The 14,606-nt window shown below is 48.4% G+C and overlaps 9 protein-coding genes across 9 annotated transcripts; 4 read left to right on the top strand and 5 right to left on the bottom strand. All coding sequences in view use genetic code 12, as the record gives it.

Annotated features, from left to right (window-relative positions):
* Positions 1 to 5: 5 nt before the first annotated feature.
* CXQ87_004996 (uncharacterized protein) lies at positions 6 to 1,190 on the bottom strand (the record flags this gene model as incomplete). The annotated part of the gene is made up of 1 exon (XM_025483427.1): positions 6 to 1,190. One exon carries the CDS (start codon positions 1,188 to 1,190, stop codon positions 6 to 8), a length of 1,185 nt encoding a protein of 394 aa, XP_025337640.1.
* A 47-nt stretch (positions 1,191 to 1,237) lies between these two features.
* CXQ87_004995 (uncharacterized protein) lies at positions 1,238 to 2,269 on the top strand (the record flags this gene model as incomplete). The annotated part of the gene is made up of 1 exon (XM_025483426.1): positions 1,238 to 2,269. The coding sequence occupies one exon, from the start codon at positions 1,238 to 1,240 to the stop codon at positions 2,267 to 2,269; it is 1,032 nt and encodes a 343-aa protein (XP_025337639.1).
* A 527-nt stretch (positions 2,270 to 2,796) lies between these two features.
* APN1 (DNA-(apurinic or apyrimidinic site) lyase) lies at positions 2,797 to 4,037 on the top strand (the record flags this gene model as incomplete). Its single annotated transcript, XM_025483425.1, has 2 exons — positions 2,797 to 2,807; positions 2,834 to 4,037. The coding sequence occupies 2 exons, from the start codon at positions 2,797 to 2,799 to the stop codon at positions 4,035 to 4,037; spliced, it is 1,215 nt and encodes a 404-aa protein (XP_025337638.1).
* A 573-nt stretch (positions 4,038 to 4,610) lies between these two features.
* On the top strand, positions 4,611 to 7,681 carry CXQ87_004993 (FG-nucleoporin; the record flags this gene model as incomplete). Its single annotated transcript, XM_025483424.1, has 2 exons — positions 4,611 to 6,766; positions 6,805 to 7,681. The coding sequence occupies 2 exons, from the start codon at positions 4,611 to 4,613 to the stop codon at positions 7,679 to 7,681; spliced, it is 3,033 nt and encodes a 1,010-aa protein (XP_025337637.1).
* Positions 7,682 to 7,781: 100 nt separating this feature from the next.
* On the top strand, positions 7,782 to 8,957 carry CXQ87_004992 (multifunctional nuclease; the record flags this gene model as incomplete). Its single annotated transcript, XM_025483423.1, has 3 exons — positions 7,782 to 7,794; positions 7,841 to 8,711; positions 8,735 to 8,957. 3 exons carry the CDS (start codon positions 7,782 to 7,784, stop codon positions 8,955 to 8,957), a joined length of 1,107 nt encoding a protein of 368 aa, XP_025337636.1.
* Positions 8,958 to 9,048: 91 nt separating this feature from the next.
* PRE6 (proteasome core particle subunit alpha 4) lies at positions 9,049 to 9,711 on the bottom strand (the record flags this gene model as incomplete). The annotated part of the gene is made up of 1 exon (XM_025483422.1): positions 9,049 to 9,711. One exon carries the CDS (start codon positions 9,709 to 9,711, stop codon positions 9,049 to 9,051), a length of 663 nt encoding a protein of 220 aa, XP_025337635.1.
* A 1,275-nt stretch (positions 9,712 to 10,986) lies between these two features.
* Positions 10,987 to 11,361, bottom strand: MIM1 (Mim1p; the record flags this gene model as incomplete). Its single annotated transcript, XM_025483421.1, has 1 exon — positions 10,987 to 11,361. One exon carries the CDS (start codon positions 11,359 to 11,361, stop codon positions 10,987 to 10,989), a length of 375 nt encoding a protein of 124 aa, XP_025337634.1.
* Positions 11,362 to 11,494: 133 nt separating this feature from the next.
* HXK2 (hexokinase 2) lies at positions 11,495 to 12,952 on the bottom strand (the record flags this gene model as incomplete). The annotated part of the gene is made up of 1 exon (XM_025483420.1): positions 11,495 to 12,952. One exon carries the CDS (start codon positions 12,950 to 12,952, stop codon positions 11,495 to 11,497), a length of 1,458 nt encoding a protein of 485 aa, XP_025337633.1.
* Positions 12,953 to 13,892: 940 nt separating this feature from the next.
* CXQ87_004988 (uncharacterized protein) lies at positions 13,893 to 14,432 on the bottom strand (the record flags this gene model as incomplete). Its single annotated transcript, XM_025483419.1, has 1 exon — positions 13,893 to 14,432. The coding sequence occupies one exon, from the start codon at positions 14,430 to 14,432 to the stop codon at positions 13,893 to 13,895; it is 540 nt and encodes a 179-aa protein (XP_025337632.1).
* Between the last annotated feature and the right edge of the window lie 174 nt (positions 14,433 to 14,606).

Here is a 14,606-nt window from a genome sequence, read left to right as displayed (position 1 = left end):
ATCTGCTAGTTCGCATACCCTGTCGGCAAAGTAGACCCAAGGCTTCTCACTCTCTCTGAGATAGCCTGTAGCCTTGTGGATATGGCATCGATGAAAGGCTTCTGACCAAGAAGCTCATGCAAGGTTTCCCGGGGCACCAAGGCACACAATGCAACAAGGAGGTGTGTTCTGAAGCCTTGAGTCACGATTGGTTCGCCCTTCATGTGGATGGCATTTCCCCAAACTTGTAGAGTCTTGTAGACTAAAGAGACGTAGTTTGCGTCATCAAGGCCAGCCCTCGCTAAATGAGCGGCTAATGTGTTAATTGCATAGCTGGAGCGTCCAATAACAGACTCCATCATGATGCTATCCCACACCGAGTGGTCAAAGCAGTACTTTGTGAGGGTATATAGCGCAGGCACTGAATCTAGGATATCCTTGCGAATATAGGCATTCTGAATGAACAGAAGGAATCGAAGCAAGATGTTCTTCCGCTCAAATCGCTTCATTTCGATCACACATCCTCGGAGAAAGCCCACATGGTCAGGCGAGAACATTGTGTCGAAGAATTGGAAAGTGGTATCTTGATTCACACTTTGAAGCGAGTGTACCAAGGAATTGACAACTTTTGGATCACACGATGCGTACACAGAGAGCAATTCGTGGCATAGATATGCAGCATAGGTGCCCAGATCCCGGCAGACCTCGGGAACATAGACCCCATTAAGCTTGTAGTCAGCCTCTCTAAGAATAGAGTAGCACTTTCCCTTGAAAAGCAACCGATCAACCTCTTTGACTTCTATGGTCAGACGGCCCGGTATTAGATGGCCTAGGAGGCCCGGCTCAAGCACTTTTCCTAGAAGCCGAGTATGGCAGTTCACAGCCAGAAGCACATCCAACAGAGTATCTGCCTTCAGACGAAGCAACATTTCAATTTTCGCTAGCAAGTTCCCTAGACCCACGGCCGAACGGAACGCTGCTGCCACAATCTCCTGCGTAGGCGCCGTCAAGTGGCGATATGTCTCTGGAACCGTGTATTTGAGTAATGCAACCACCACCTCCAACTGCTCCTTCTGGGACGGATTGCCCTGGAGGTAAGGGTGTAGAAGAATTGGGATTTCATTGGCCAGGGGCTTTTCCCGAAGCCTCGCCGCAAGCTCTCCAGCAGCAGAGCAGTCCATAGTATCTAAGGCTGGTCTAATGAGACCCATATGGAGGTGAGCATCAACACTGCGAAAGTGCAAAATACTACTACTCCATGAAATCGGCGTTTGCAAAACAAGCTGCCACCATGCAGGCGGTGCTCCGTGAGGCGCTTGACCAGTACTTTGCAACGGCCCAATTCAACTTCACTAAAGATACCTACATTACAGCTTTGCGCCAGTCGATGGAGGCTGTCTACCTCAGAAAGAGACCTTTGGTCAGTATAGATATCGAGGCGTTTGAAAGGAATCCTTCTAAAGTAACGGAGGTTGGAGTGGCCATCTACGATCCTGAAGGACAGCAGCTCCTGCTTCAGCCGACTATAAAGACACTTCACATCATCATCAGAGAGAACAAGCTGATGATCAACACGCGCTTTGTACCAAACAAGAAGTTTGAGTTCAACGGCGGCTGTTCTTATGAGCTTCTGATGATCCAGCTGCGCCAGTTTCTTACAAAGCTCTTCAACCACTACCTTGTTGACTGCAGAGGCAGTCTTGTGGGTCACAATGTGGATGGTGACATCAAGTGGATCAGAGGCATGGGAGTCAAGTTTGATAACCCTTCTGTGGTTGACACGATGCGTATATTCGGCTACTCCCGGTCCAAGGGCGCCACGCTTCGTGGAATTTTGAGAACTATGGGTATTCCACATGCCAACTTGCACAATGCCGCCAACGACGCCTACTACACTTTGCTCGCGTCGTTTGCCCTTTGTGATCCACAGCAGCGAGAACGGTTCAATTTGGATACCTATTTGACTTTGTACCCTAGCGATCTTCCGAAAAAGTTGCGTGATGAGGACAAAAGGCGTGAAAAGTTTCTGGACTTTGCGTTGTTGGAGTTACTGCAGCCCACTTTTGAGGAGTTCCGTGACTCAGCGCTGTGGTTCAACAGCAAGGTGCAAGTGACAAGTTATCCTTATGATAGAGAAGCAGCCGAGGCAGCTGCAGCTGAAGCGAAAGCAGCGAAAGAAAACGGACAAGCCGAGTTGGTAGTTGAGGTGACGGAGGAGGTGAAGGAGGACCAGCCAAGAGAAGCTCCTCCCCAGAGGCCGAAGCCTAAGCACAAGAGGTGGAAGAAATAGATGGTGCTTCCGTGATGTTTTAGAGAAGGCATTCTAGAGGACTTCGAGATGTAATTTGGACACAACAGAATGGCGAGGGCTTTTTATGGAGGAAGACCACTCGATATGGAGGAAGACCGCTCGATAGGGAAGGTTCAGAGCCTGTCTGACGGTAATACACTGAACTTGTCGAGAGACCAATTGCTCTTGACATTATATGTGAGCGATGGAAACAAAGTTCGTGACTCTCAAATCAACTTGAAGCATATTTGATAATTCAACTTTTGTCTTACTTGTTTGTGACCCAAGAAATGTCTGCTCAGGTTCATGGATGTCACTCCGGGCTCATTGGACATCAACGACTTTGCCAGTTTACCCCACCACAAACACTTGCTGCCGCAATTGACAACAACACTAGAAAATGCTTGCATAGCAAAGCAATAGATCAATAAACCCTTGTAAATAGAAAGATGATCCCTCACTAAGTGATCATCTCATATCAACGCATACGCATCATCGCATTTCGCACCCACATTATCTCAACCAACATGGCTCCAAGGTAAGTCATCCACCACAATCTTCCAGCATTTCTAACAAACCCAGCAAAGCCGCGTCAGGCTCAATTAAGAAAAGCGCCAAGAAAGCCGCTAAAGAACCCACTTTCCAGTACCCCAGGGTAGAGTGCAAGTTCAAGTTTGGTGCTCATGTTTCCGTGGCAGGAGGCGTTTCCAAGGCTGTCACCAATGCCATGAACATTGGAGCTAATTCATTTGCTCTTTTCTTGAAAAATCCAAACAGATGGGCTGCTCCCGAGGTCAAGGAGCTGGAAGTAGCGGAATTCAAGAACTTGTGTGAAAAGTACGGCTACAACCCAAGAACAGACGTGTTGCCACACGGATCGTACCTCATCAACATGGCCAATCCAGACGATGAGAAGTCGGAAAAAGCGTATCTTTCATTTGTCGACGATTTGAAGCGTTGCGAGAAGCTCGACATTGGTCTTTACAATTTCCACCCAGGATCCAGCCTTGATGGTGACCATAGAGCAGCACTCAAGAAGCTCGCTCAGAACATTAACAGGGCTATTGCGGAGACGCTGTTTGTGAAGATTGTCATCGAAAACATGGCCGGCCATGGCAACTTGATCGGATCGGATCTTCAGGATATCAAAGATGTGATCGATATGGTGGAGGACAAGTCCCGTGTGGGCGTTTGTATCGACACATGCCACTCTTTTGCTGCTGGTTACGATATCAGTGACGAGACAAAGTTTAGGGATTTCTGGGACACCTACGATAAGATCATTGGGTTTGAGTTCTTGAGCGCTATTCACTTGAACGACTCAAAGGCTCCGCTTGGAGCAAACAGAGATTTACACCAGAAGCTTGGATACGGCTTTTTGGGGCTTGAGGCGTTTAGAGTAATTGCCAATGAGCCCAGGATCCAGGGTCTTCCGGTCATTTTGGAGACGCCTGTGGGCAAGGACGATTCGGTGTATGGAGAGGAGATCAAGCTTTTGGAGTGGTTACAGGACAAGAAGCCTTCCGATGAGGAAGTTATAGAAAAACTCGAAGAGCTCAGCAAGCTTGGCGCTAAGGAACGAGCTGAACAGTTAAAGAAGTTTGAAACAAAGACAGCAAAGAAGAAGCGTGCGGCTGAAAAGGACATTTCGCTGCTTTTAGGCAAGAAAGCAAAGAAAGGGAAGACAGACGGAGAAGCGAAAGAGGAAGTAAAGGAGGAGATCAAGGAGGAGGCCAATGGGGAGCTCGAGGCTGAGCTGAAGGAGTGATGCATTGGATGGGACAATAGTAATGGAGATGGAAAAAAGGAGTTGTAGGTGGATTAATGATATCTGATGGGCACCAACGGGTTTTTACTAGTTTTCATTTTCTGGTGCCGAAGTACTATTTCCCAATTCGTGGTGAATTGGTTGCGAAACTCATAATGTAAGCCGTATATGAGATTGGTTCATCATTGAGAACTTCAATCAAAAAATTAAACAGCATCGATATTCTTTGAAAGTTCTTCAAAATTACTAAACTCTTGAAACTCCAAGTCTTTTGAGGCAAAAATTGTCCAATTGTATGTGGCTTCAATCCACATTCCTGGTTGCCCTACCTCATTCAACTCGTAAGTTCCCATGTAAAGCCCTTGTAAACTCATGACCCTCAAAAAGCCAATAGCCCTCTTAACAGCCTTCAATTCCAAAATCTACAGATCCCACCTTGTTTTCCCAAAATCCCCTAAATTCGTAGCCGTTTGGATGACGTCCACGTGACTTGCATGCGACCTCAGTAGGAAAACATCAAGGAAAAAACTGCAACTACCAACATTAAAATCTCACGAAACCCAGCCAATTGAGATGTTTGGGAGGTCCACATCAGGATTCGGCGGCTTCAGCAGCACCGCCAACAACCTGTCCTCTCCGTTCCTGTCGAACACTAACAATAATACAACGACCTCGCCGTTTGGTCAAAGTAACAACACCGGCAGTGCTTTTGGGTCGAGTTCAGGAGGTGGCCTTTTTGGCGCCAACAACAACACTGCCAACAATAATAACTCAGCTTTTGGTGGCTCGGGCACATCAGCATTTGGCTCCAATAACAACACGGCCAACACTGGTGGAAGTGCATTCGGATCCTCCAATACTGGGTTTGGATCTTCTGGCGGATCGGTATTTGGAAGCAGCAACAACAACACCACGCAAGCAAATGCCTCTCCTTTTGGAAGCAGTAGCAACACTGGAGGAGGAGCGTTCGGTAGCAGCAATACCGGTGGTGGTCTTTTTGGAAGCAGTGCCAACAAACCCTTTGGCTCCAGTTTTGGTACACCTCAAAACAACTCTGTCTCGCCATTCGGTGGAGCTGCTACTACCACTGGTTTTGGAGCTGCTGGTGCCTCCAATGACAACAATGGTACCGCTGTGAAACCATTCACTCCCTTCCTGGAAAAAGACTCCTCGGGAACCAATTTATACCATAACGTTTCGAACATGCCAGAGTACAGTAACTTCTCTTTCGATGAGTTGCGTCTCAAGGACTACGAACAGGGCAGACGCTACGGTAACGGCAATACTGGAACCGGTACAGGCTTTGGTGCGAACCAACAACAACTGGGCGGTTTTGGCTTTGGTGCCAACACAGGAAACACTGGCTCTGCTTTTGGCGGAGGCAATTCTGCCTTTGGCTCTAACAACACTGGAACTTCTGCCTTTGGCCAGAGCAATACCGGTACCTCTGCCTTTGGCCAAAGCTCTGGTGGATTTGGTCTGAACAACAACACTAGCGGTGGTCTTTTTGGCCAAAGCAACAACACAGCCAACAACAGTTCGCCATTTGGCGGTAATACTGGAACTTCTGCCTTTGGTGGTGGCTCCAGTGCTTTTGGAGGCGGTTCGTCCGCTTTCAACAAGCCTTCAGGCTTTGGCGGAGGCTCAGCTTTTGGTCAGAACAACAATAACAACACCTCAAGTGTATTTGGATCGAACAACAACCAATCTGCGTTTGGTAGCGGTAACACAGGCTCTGCGTTTGGTCAGAACAACAATAATAGCTCGCCATTTGGCGCCAGCAACAACAATGCCTTGGGTTCCGGTGGATTCGGCTCCAGCAACACTGGCGGTGGCCTCTTTGGATCCAGCAATAAACCAAGCACTGGCTTTGGTGGTGGCGGCTCGGCATTTGGTCAAAACACCAACAATAATAACACCTCCGGAGGTCTTTTCGGAGGTGGAGGCGGTTCAGCTTTTGGCAAGCCTGCCACTGGCGGAGGTCTCTTTGGATCCCAAAACAATACCAATAATCAGAGTTCCGGATTTGGTCAGTCTAATACTGGCGGAGGTCTTTTTGGCCAGAACAACCAATCATCTGGTAACACTGGAGGTGGCCTCTTTGGCAGCAACAACAACACCCAAAACAACCAAAGTAACACTGGTGGTGGTTTGTTTGGAAGCAACAACCAATCGAACAACAGCGGAGGTCTCTTTGGCAGCAATAACCAAAACAACCAATCCAGCGGTGGCGGTCTCTTTGGCTCTAAGCCCGCAGGCCAGACCGGCGGAGGTCTCTTTGGTAGCCTGAACAATACTGGATCCACTGGTTTCGGTGCCACTCAAAATAACAGCAATGCTGGGGGCTTCGGCAGCAAACCTGGTCTTGGAGGCGGTGGCGGAGGTTTGTTTGGTTCTAACAACAACGCTTCTACCGGAACCGGCGGTGGCTTGTTTGGCCTGAGCAACAACAACCAAAACACGGGAACTGGCGGAGGCCTTTTCGGTGGAGCAAACAACAATACTGCTGGTGGTGCTGCTGGCGGCTCTAATACCTCTGGCGGCCTCTTCAGCAAGCCATCCACTACTTTTGGTGGTCTGACTGGAGGCGGTTTGTTTGGCCTGAACAACAACCAACAGCAGACTAACAACAATAACACCTCTGGCGGTCTTTTCGGTGGTGGCTCTTTGCTTGGGGCCAACAGCAACAACAGCAGAACCAGAACCAAAACCAAGGCCAGCAAAGTCTTGTCAACATTGGCACTCAAAACCCATACGGAAACAACAGCTTGTTCCAGAGCATACAAGGCCCTAACCAGAATGTCAACGGACAACCTGAGGCCCCACAGGCTATCGCTGTGAACCCGCCTGCTAAGAAGCGTGTTACGCTTTTAGCTGCTCATAAGGTCTCACCACTTTTTGCTGCTAACAAGTCAGTGCCATTTACCACCAGAAGAAAGGACAGCATCACCTCTTCAGAACGCAAGGAGAACAAGAGGAAGGATTTGTTCAATGCTGATGTCGACGCAGCTATCATGTCGTCTGATATCTTTGCTCCAAAGACCAACTACAAGAAGTTGGTGTTGAACGGAAGCAGTAATGGCAGCACCAACTTGATCACATACAAGGAAAATAACAGCAGGCCGCAGCAGGTGTCATTTACTGTTGAAGGTGAGCAGAAGCAGATTGAAAACTCCGAGACGAAGCCAGAATCTATCGAGCAAGAAGAGGTCGACGAGGACGGCTACTACATGTTGCCTCCATTGTCTGAACTCAAGAAGAAGCCATTGGGAGAGTTGAGAGCAATTGAAAACTACACAGTGGGCAGAAAGCATTACGGTGAAGTCAAGTTCCTCAAGCCTGTGGACTTGTCAGCATTCAACCTCGACGAAATATGCGGAAACCTCATCGTGTTCGGACCAAAGAATGTTATTGTGTACCCTGACGACGATAAGCCCAAGGAAGGCGAGAGCTTTAACATTCCAGCTCAAGTGACGCTAGAAGGGTGCTACCCAATCAACAAGAAGACCAAGTTGTCCATCTTGGACCCCAAGGACGAGATCGTGAAGAAGCACATTGAGAAGTTGAAGTCTCTTCCGGACATGACGTTCAAGGACTACGATCCAACGAGCGGCAACTGGACGTTCACGTTTGAGCACGTCTGATGCATAGTTTATAGAAGTTTATAGGAAATCACGTTTGGGACCGACACGTTATGTAGGTGCGCATCCATCTACATCTAGAGCGCGTTTCTTCACTACCACCATGGGTGTTAAAGGTATGAAAAATAGCAGCATTATCAAAATGATAAATTCTAACAACAGGTCTCAATCAGCTTGTTAAAGAACATGCTCCAGAAGCTTTCAAGGAGCTCACCATGAAGACGCTTTTTGGCAGAAAAGTCGCCATCGATGCCTCCATGTGCCTATATCAATATCTTATTGCTGTTAGACAGCAAGATGGTCAGCAATTGACCTCTGAAGATGGAGAGACAACGTCACATTTGCTGGGAATGTTCTACAGAACCATCAGAATGGTGGAGAACGGCATGAAGCCAATGTACGTCTTTGATGGTAAGCCACCAGTGTTAAAGGGAGGCGAACTAGAGAAGAGAATGTTGAGGAAAGCCGAAGCTCAAAGCAAGCTTGAAGAGCTTAAGGAGACGGGTACTGTGGAGGAGCTCCTCAAGCACGAGAAGAGAACCGTGAGAGCTTCAAGACAACAAAGTGAGGAGGCACAAAAGCTTCTTAAACTCATGGGTATTCCTTATATGATCGCCCCCAGTGAAGCTGAGGCACAATGTGCTGCTCTAGCGAAGGGTGGAAAGGTGTTTGCTGCTGCCTCAGAGGATATGGATACTTTATGTTACGAGCCTCCCTTCCTTTTAAGACATTTGACCGTTGCTGAGGCAAGAAAGATGCCAATTGACCAAATCGAGTACCTGGAGGCGCTCAAGGGCTTGGGAATGGACCGCCTGACGTTCGTGGACTTGTGTATTTTGCTAGGATGTGACTACTGTGAGACTATCAAGGGAGTCGGTCCTGTGACCGCTTACAAGCTCATTAAGGAGCACGGTTCCTTGGAGAATATCGTCAAGTGGATCGAGGCAAACCCCGAAAAGACAAAGTACAAGATTCCTGAAAACTGGCCGTGGGCCGAGGCTAAGGAATTGTTCATGAACCCGAGATCACCCAGGTGACCAACGCTGAGGATGTCAGTGTCAAATGGGAGGAGCCCGATGTGGACGGTCTTGTCGAGTTTATGGTCCAGCAGAAGGGCTTTAACGAGGACAGAATCCGTAGTGGTGCTGAAAAGCTCAAGAAATCGTTGAAGGGTGGAACACAGGGCCGTCTCGATGGATTCTTCACCGTGGTCAAGCTGAGCCCTGCTAAACGTGCCGCCGAACCCAAGGGCAAGGGCAAAAAGAAGGCTAAGCGTTAGAGCCACAGTCAATGCTACAAAGACAGAGATACCCCAACTACAGTGGGTGCAACAAGTGTTGCCCACATCCTTAATGTGTATATTAACCAACCTACTCCTTCGAAGAGGGCTTCTTTTTCTCGGCCTCCGCCTGCTTCTCGGCCTCGATCTCCTCCACGTACTTGGTGATCTCCTCCACAGACAACTGCTCGATGGAGCCCTGAGGCCTCAACACAGTGATCTCGATGTTCTTGGCACCCGTCTGTACAACCTCTAACAAAGACTTGACCGTCAACTTGATCGTCTGCTCGTCGGTCTGGCCCTCCTCGTAGTTCTTCTCCAAAAACTCCTTGACCGTCTTGGCAGAACGACCAATAGCATGCGCCTTCCACGCATTGAACACCCCACTGGGCTCTGTCTGGTACAACTTGGGCGTGGTATCGTTCACGTCGAAGCCTGCTATCATCGTGGCGATACCAAACGGCCTGACACCGCCGGACTGAGTGTATTTCTGCTGCACTCCAGCAACGTACTTGGTCAAGTATTCAATCAGCACGGGATCCTCCAAATTCAAACGGTGGGATTGTGCCTCCACACGGGCCTTGTCGACCAAAATACGAGCATCGGCGTTCAATCCGGCAAATGTCAATACAACATGGCCGTCCACTTTACAGATCTTGGACGGGGTGATTCTAGGGTCTTGTAGCTTCAACGTGGTTCTTTTCTCACAGCCCAAAACAACACACAGAGAGCCCTTGACGCCCACGGCAGACATGCCTCTTTTCACTGCCTCGGAGGCATATTCGACCTCTGTTGGTTAGTAACATTCACTTAGCTATGGAAGCTGTAACATACGGAAAACGTGGCCATCAGGTCTGCGGTTAGTATAAATGATGTAAATTGGACATTGAAGGTTCGAACATACGAGAAAATGGATAATGCACTGTCGTAGCCACTCATTGATATAACTACTGATGAAGGTGAGTGAGTGGTTCTCAGTTCGCCTTCAGAGTCGGTACTGCAGGGCGGTGGACACAGGCGAGTATCTGGGTATGTGGATAAAGAAGGGAGACTTAAATTTTTTGACTTTTTTTTTAATAAATCAGAAAATTAACATTTATAAAGCAATAGGTTATACCAATCTTATTGAGTAACGTCTTTGGTGGCTCTATTACGGTATACCTATGGTGGATGGGTGGGTGCAAATGGCAATTCGCAGCCTAGCAAAATACACATAGTATAGGTCTGCTCACTTGTATCATCAAGCCAACTCCTTATATTTCATATAAACAACTCCCACATTAAAATATCCTCATGGCCAAAAACGTCAAACTACCGAGAGTCAGTAAAGACCACTACGCTCGAACATCCTTTCTATTCCAAGCAGCACATCTCCATCTACAGAATGGAAACCCCATACTAGCCCGATCCATGGCCAGAAACATGGACCTTGTGGCGAAACGAACGGTTCTTAAGCTTCTGCCGCATGTGAAGCGGAACTTCTGCAAAAAATGCCATTCGCTTTTGGTGCCTGGACTTTCGATGACGGTCCATCTCGAAAATCTACTGAAGAACCAGCTGGAGAAGGCTGATGTGTTGGTGGTGGAATGCAACCAATGCTACACAAGTAAGAGGTATCCCGTTGGAAAGAACCGAGACTATTTATTGTTCTGTGATCGGCCCGGCGTGAAACACGAGTAGGGCCTGCCAATATCTGGAGTATACCATAGAGACATACACGACACCTGAGTCTTGCTTCTGATTCAGAAAAGCAATAAGAGGACACTTCGGGGCAAAGTGCCAAGTCCCGCCTTCAGGGTATCCTCTTTCTGTCGACCTTTCACATCCAAAGCTCAGTACGATGACTCCCACAACTCCAAAATCTCCAGACACAGCATTATAATCCCAAAGCACATGGACCATCCATCACCCGAGGCAGTCAACAGAAATACTACCTCATTTGCATGCAAAACTCACGGTAGGACACCAATATCATCACTTTGTCACCACTCTACACTCTCTCATTACCGTCACCCATTAGAACTAAACCCTAAATAAACTTGGGCTTCTGCTGAAGGTGTCTTCTCGGAGGCTGCACCCTAGCACCCACAAAGCCGTATTTGAAGCCCACCTCGTGGGCAAAGATCTCACCGAACCCAAGCATGATTCCGTTGATGAAGGGCAAGACCAAATTTATGGCGCCCTTTTGAAGAATGCTCCAAATATTGAAACTAACGACAGTCTGGCCATTGGCATCCTTTTCTTCCTCTCGGCCGGCCTCAATGATAGTATGTGTGGTGGAAATGTCCTCGTTGTTGACGAGCTCGTCGGATGATAGCTGTGACGAGATCACAGTTACGTCATTCTCCTCCTGAAGGTCAGTCACGTCCGTCGGACGAGCGGAGGGCGAGGTGTAAACAGACATTTGGGGAGTATATGATGATGTTTCTAGTTGGTGATAATCACGAGTGGTGAGAGGATACTTTGTGCACACTGGGTGCAAAAAATGGCTACACCGGTTTTTCCTATATTATGCATTCATATAAAATTTACCTGATCTAGGTGCCCTTCTTGACTCCAACGGACTTGCCGTCCTTCAATCTTCTCTCGGTCAAAGCGGCAATGACAGCAGCTCCGACACCAGAACCGTCCTCAGCAGCAACAATAACCACAGGGTCCTCCTCGCCTTCAGCCCAGCCAAAGATGTCTCTCAAACCCTGGGCAGCTCTCTCCTTGAAGTATGGGTACTTTTCGTACACGGAACCGTCGGCGGCACAGTGAGCGCTCTTGTAGCCTCTCTTCTTGCAAATGGCAGCAATACCACAGACAGACAAACGAGCAGATCTCTCACCGAGCAACTCAGACAATCTTCTGATCACCTTTCTCTCAGCAACAGTGGTCTGGATGTTCAAATTGTTCTGGAAAAGCTCCTGGACATCAGACAAGTTCTCGAATGGGTCCTCCTCAATACGGGCTGGGAAGGAAGTGTCCATGACGAACGACTCATGCAATTTAGTCAAATCCTGACCTTCGAAGATCAACTTCTTCTCATCGGCCAACTCGAGCAAAATCAATCTCAAGAGCTCACCCAAGTAGTAACCAGAAATCATCTTCTCAAAAGACTGCTGGCCTGGTCTGGCAGACTCCTTGTCGAGAATCTTGTCGAATCTGGTTCTTGGCAACACAGCGTGCTCATTGTCGAAAGAACCGTACTCACAGTTGATGGCCATGAGCATGTCTGGGGTGACATCGTCCTCGAGTCTACCCTCCAACTTTGGAATTTCGCTGATCTTCTCGTAGTAAGCACCGTTGACACCAGTACCGAAGATAAGACCCATCTTGGCCTCAGAGTCAGTGTACATGGAGGCAACCATGGTACCAGTGGTGTCGTTGATCAAGGCGACAACCTCAATTGGGATGTTAACCTTGGCAATAGCTTCCTGCAACATAGGCACGACATTCTTGCCCTCAACACCGTCAATGTCCCAACCCTTGGTCCATCTCTGCAAGTAACCCTCAGTAATGTTGTCCTGAGAAGCAGGATAGGAGAAAGTGAAACCCAAAGGCAAGGTATGCTTGACACCATCTGGGAAGAACTCAGCGAGGAACTTGGCCAAACACTCAGCGATGAAAGTCCACAATTCTTCAGACTTGGCGGTTCTCATGTTCTTTGGCAAGGCGAACTTGGATTGGGTAGTGTCGAACTTGTGGTCACCCAAGAGCGAGACCAAGACGACTCTCAAGTTAGTTCCACCCAAGTCGATAGCCAAGTAGTCACCAGTCTCCTGACCAGTTGGGAAGTCAAGAACCCAACCGGGGATCATGGGAATGTTACCTCCCTCCTTGGACAAACCTTTGGTGAGTTCACTGACGAAGTGATCGGAAATCTTGGTTAAGGTTTCGCCGGAGACGGTGAAGAGATCTTCCATTTGGTGGATCTCGTCAAGCAACTCCTTGGACACACCCGTGAAGGTGCCTTTTCTGTGCTGTGGTGGTTTTGGACCTAATCTAACCATTATGTGTATGTGTAGTTTGTTTGGAGGCGAGCAAGCCGGAAAATCTCACCTTTATATGCGTTGAAAAATTCGGGTATCGCTCTCGGAGCTGCTCAGCGAACCTCACTGTGTGCAGACCAGCAACATGCACTAAGCAGGAAACGACTAGATCATTTTGCACGGCGACTTCAGAGCTTTCGATAAATGTATTCTTCGATTCATCTCACGCCCTTTACCGTTATTTTCCAGTCGAAATCCCCCCGGATAAACTGTCTATCAAACCCGTAGTTTTCTTGAGTTGACGCACCTCGATCGTGCGTCAGGTGGTGGTGCATCAAATTTCCCCGATTTCTTCCCCTAAGAAGACGGTTTCGGGTGACCTCACTCCGCGCCCGCCTGGGGTGCGTGTGGGGCCCCGCCTTAACTATGACCAGTACGTCTCAGATGGTCTGCGGTTGTTGCCGGGTGGCGTTGCTGTTTCGAGTTTTTCCGGCTTAGCCGCGGTGATAATACTCCGGCATCAAGTTGTTCCGGTGAAAATAGACGTTGCCGGGTAAATCAACAAAAAAAACTTTCTCGGAGGCACGCAAAACTGTCGCGTCACCTGTACTATGAACGCCCCACATGCTGAGATCATGGATTTCATGGTCCTCGGCCTCTCCCGCAAAGCCTCACCTGATAGTAGCGAGCCAAAAGGTGTCCACACACAGGCTGGAACTGCTGATGATGAGTGTCGATCCTGAAGCTTAATTGGACGGACCAAAGCTGCCACATATGAGGGGCCTGTCAGACAATAAAATAACCGTTGTCAACACGCATCATAACCGCCTAAAACGCTCAGCAAGCATGAGGCTCTGCCAATGCTAAAGATGCAAAAAGGGGCACACTTGAAAGTAAAACTCCATCAAAACCACCCTCCTTTTAGTCTTTTCCTGTATCACCAGATGGCTGGCCCGCAGCATCACCATAAGTCCTTGGTGGTGTCATCGAACTTGGCCATGCTTTTCGCTACCGCAGCCAAGTTCTGCCTGACATCATCGACATAATCATTAAGCTCGTCAAAATCTTTCGTCTCCTCGTTGGTGTTTTCCCTCTCATTGCCAAAGAAAAAATCATGCATTTTCTTCTGTTTTGCCTCATTATCCTTGCGAATAGCTTCTTCCTCCATCCGCTCTATGGGGGTTTGCTCGAGCTGTTCTTTCATTTCTTGCCGGCTCTTTTCGCTGAGTTCGTGATGCCGGCCCATCACATCTAGGAGCCGCTGCTGGGCCTCCTTCATCTGGATAAGCTTCTCGCTGAACTCCTCACTCAAGAAGGACCCTCGTTCCTGAACCTCCTGGGCCATCTTCTTGACATCGTCCAAAACGTCAATTTGTGTCCAGAGCTTGTCCAGCATGGTCACGCTGGCACGTGCCGTGGAGAGCTGGTCCACGGTTCGAAGACTCTGGTTGTCTAGGTTCAGATTGACATCTGTGGTTGTGTTGGTTTCACTTCTGTTCATGTTGCGGTATGGTTTCTGCCGTTGCAGTGTGGCAAATGACGCCATCAGCAGGACAGAATCATGGATCCCGTGGCGTGACATATTTAATATTATTTGGGTGTTCTTTAAAGTTGTAGTAGGAATGAGGGTGTGTAGGTGAGAAGTGCGATATTGGTGATACTACTGCGACCTCCA

This window comes from Candidozyma duobushaemuli, assembly GCF_002926085.2.
Source record: "Candidozyma duobushaemuli strain B09383 chromosome Unknown F_B09383, whole genome shotgun sequence".
NCBI lineage: Eukaryota > Fungi > Ascomycota > Pichiomycetes > Serinales > Metschnikowiaceae > Candidozyma > Candidozyma duobushaemuli.
Note: the sequence above shows the minus strand (reverse complement) of the source record. Positions and strands in the feature narration are given on the sequence as shown.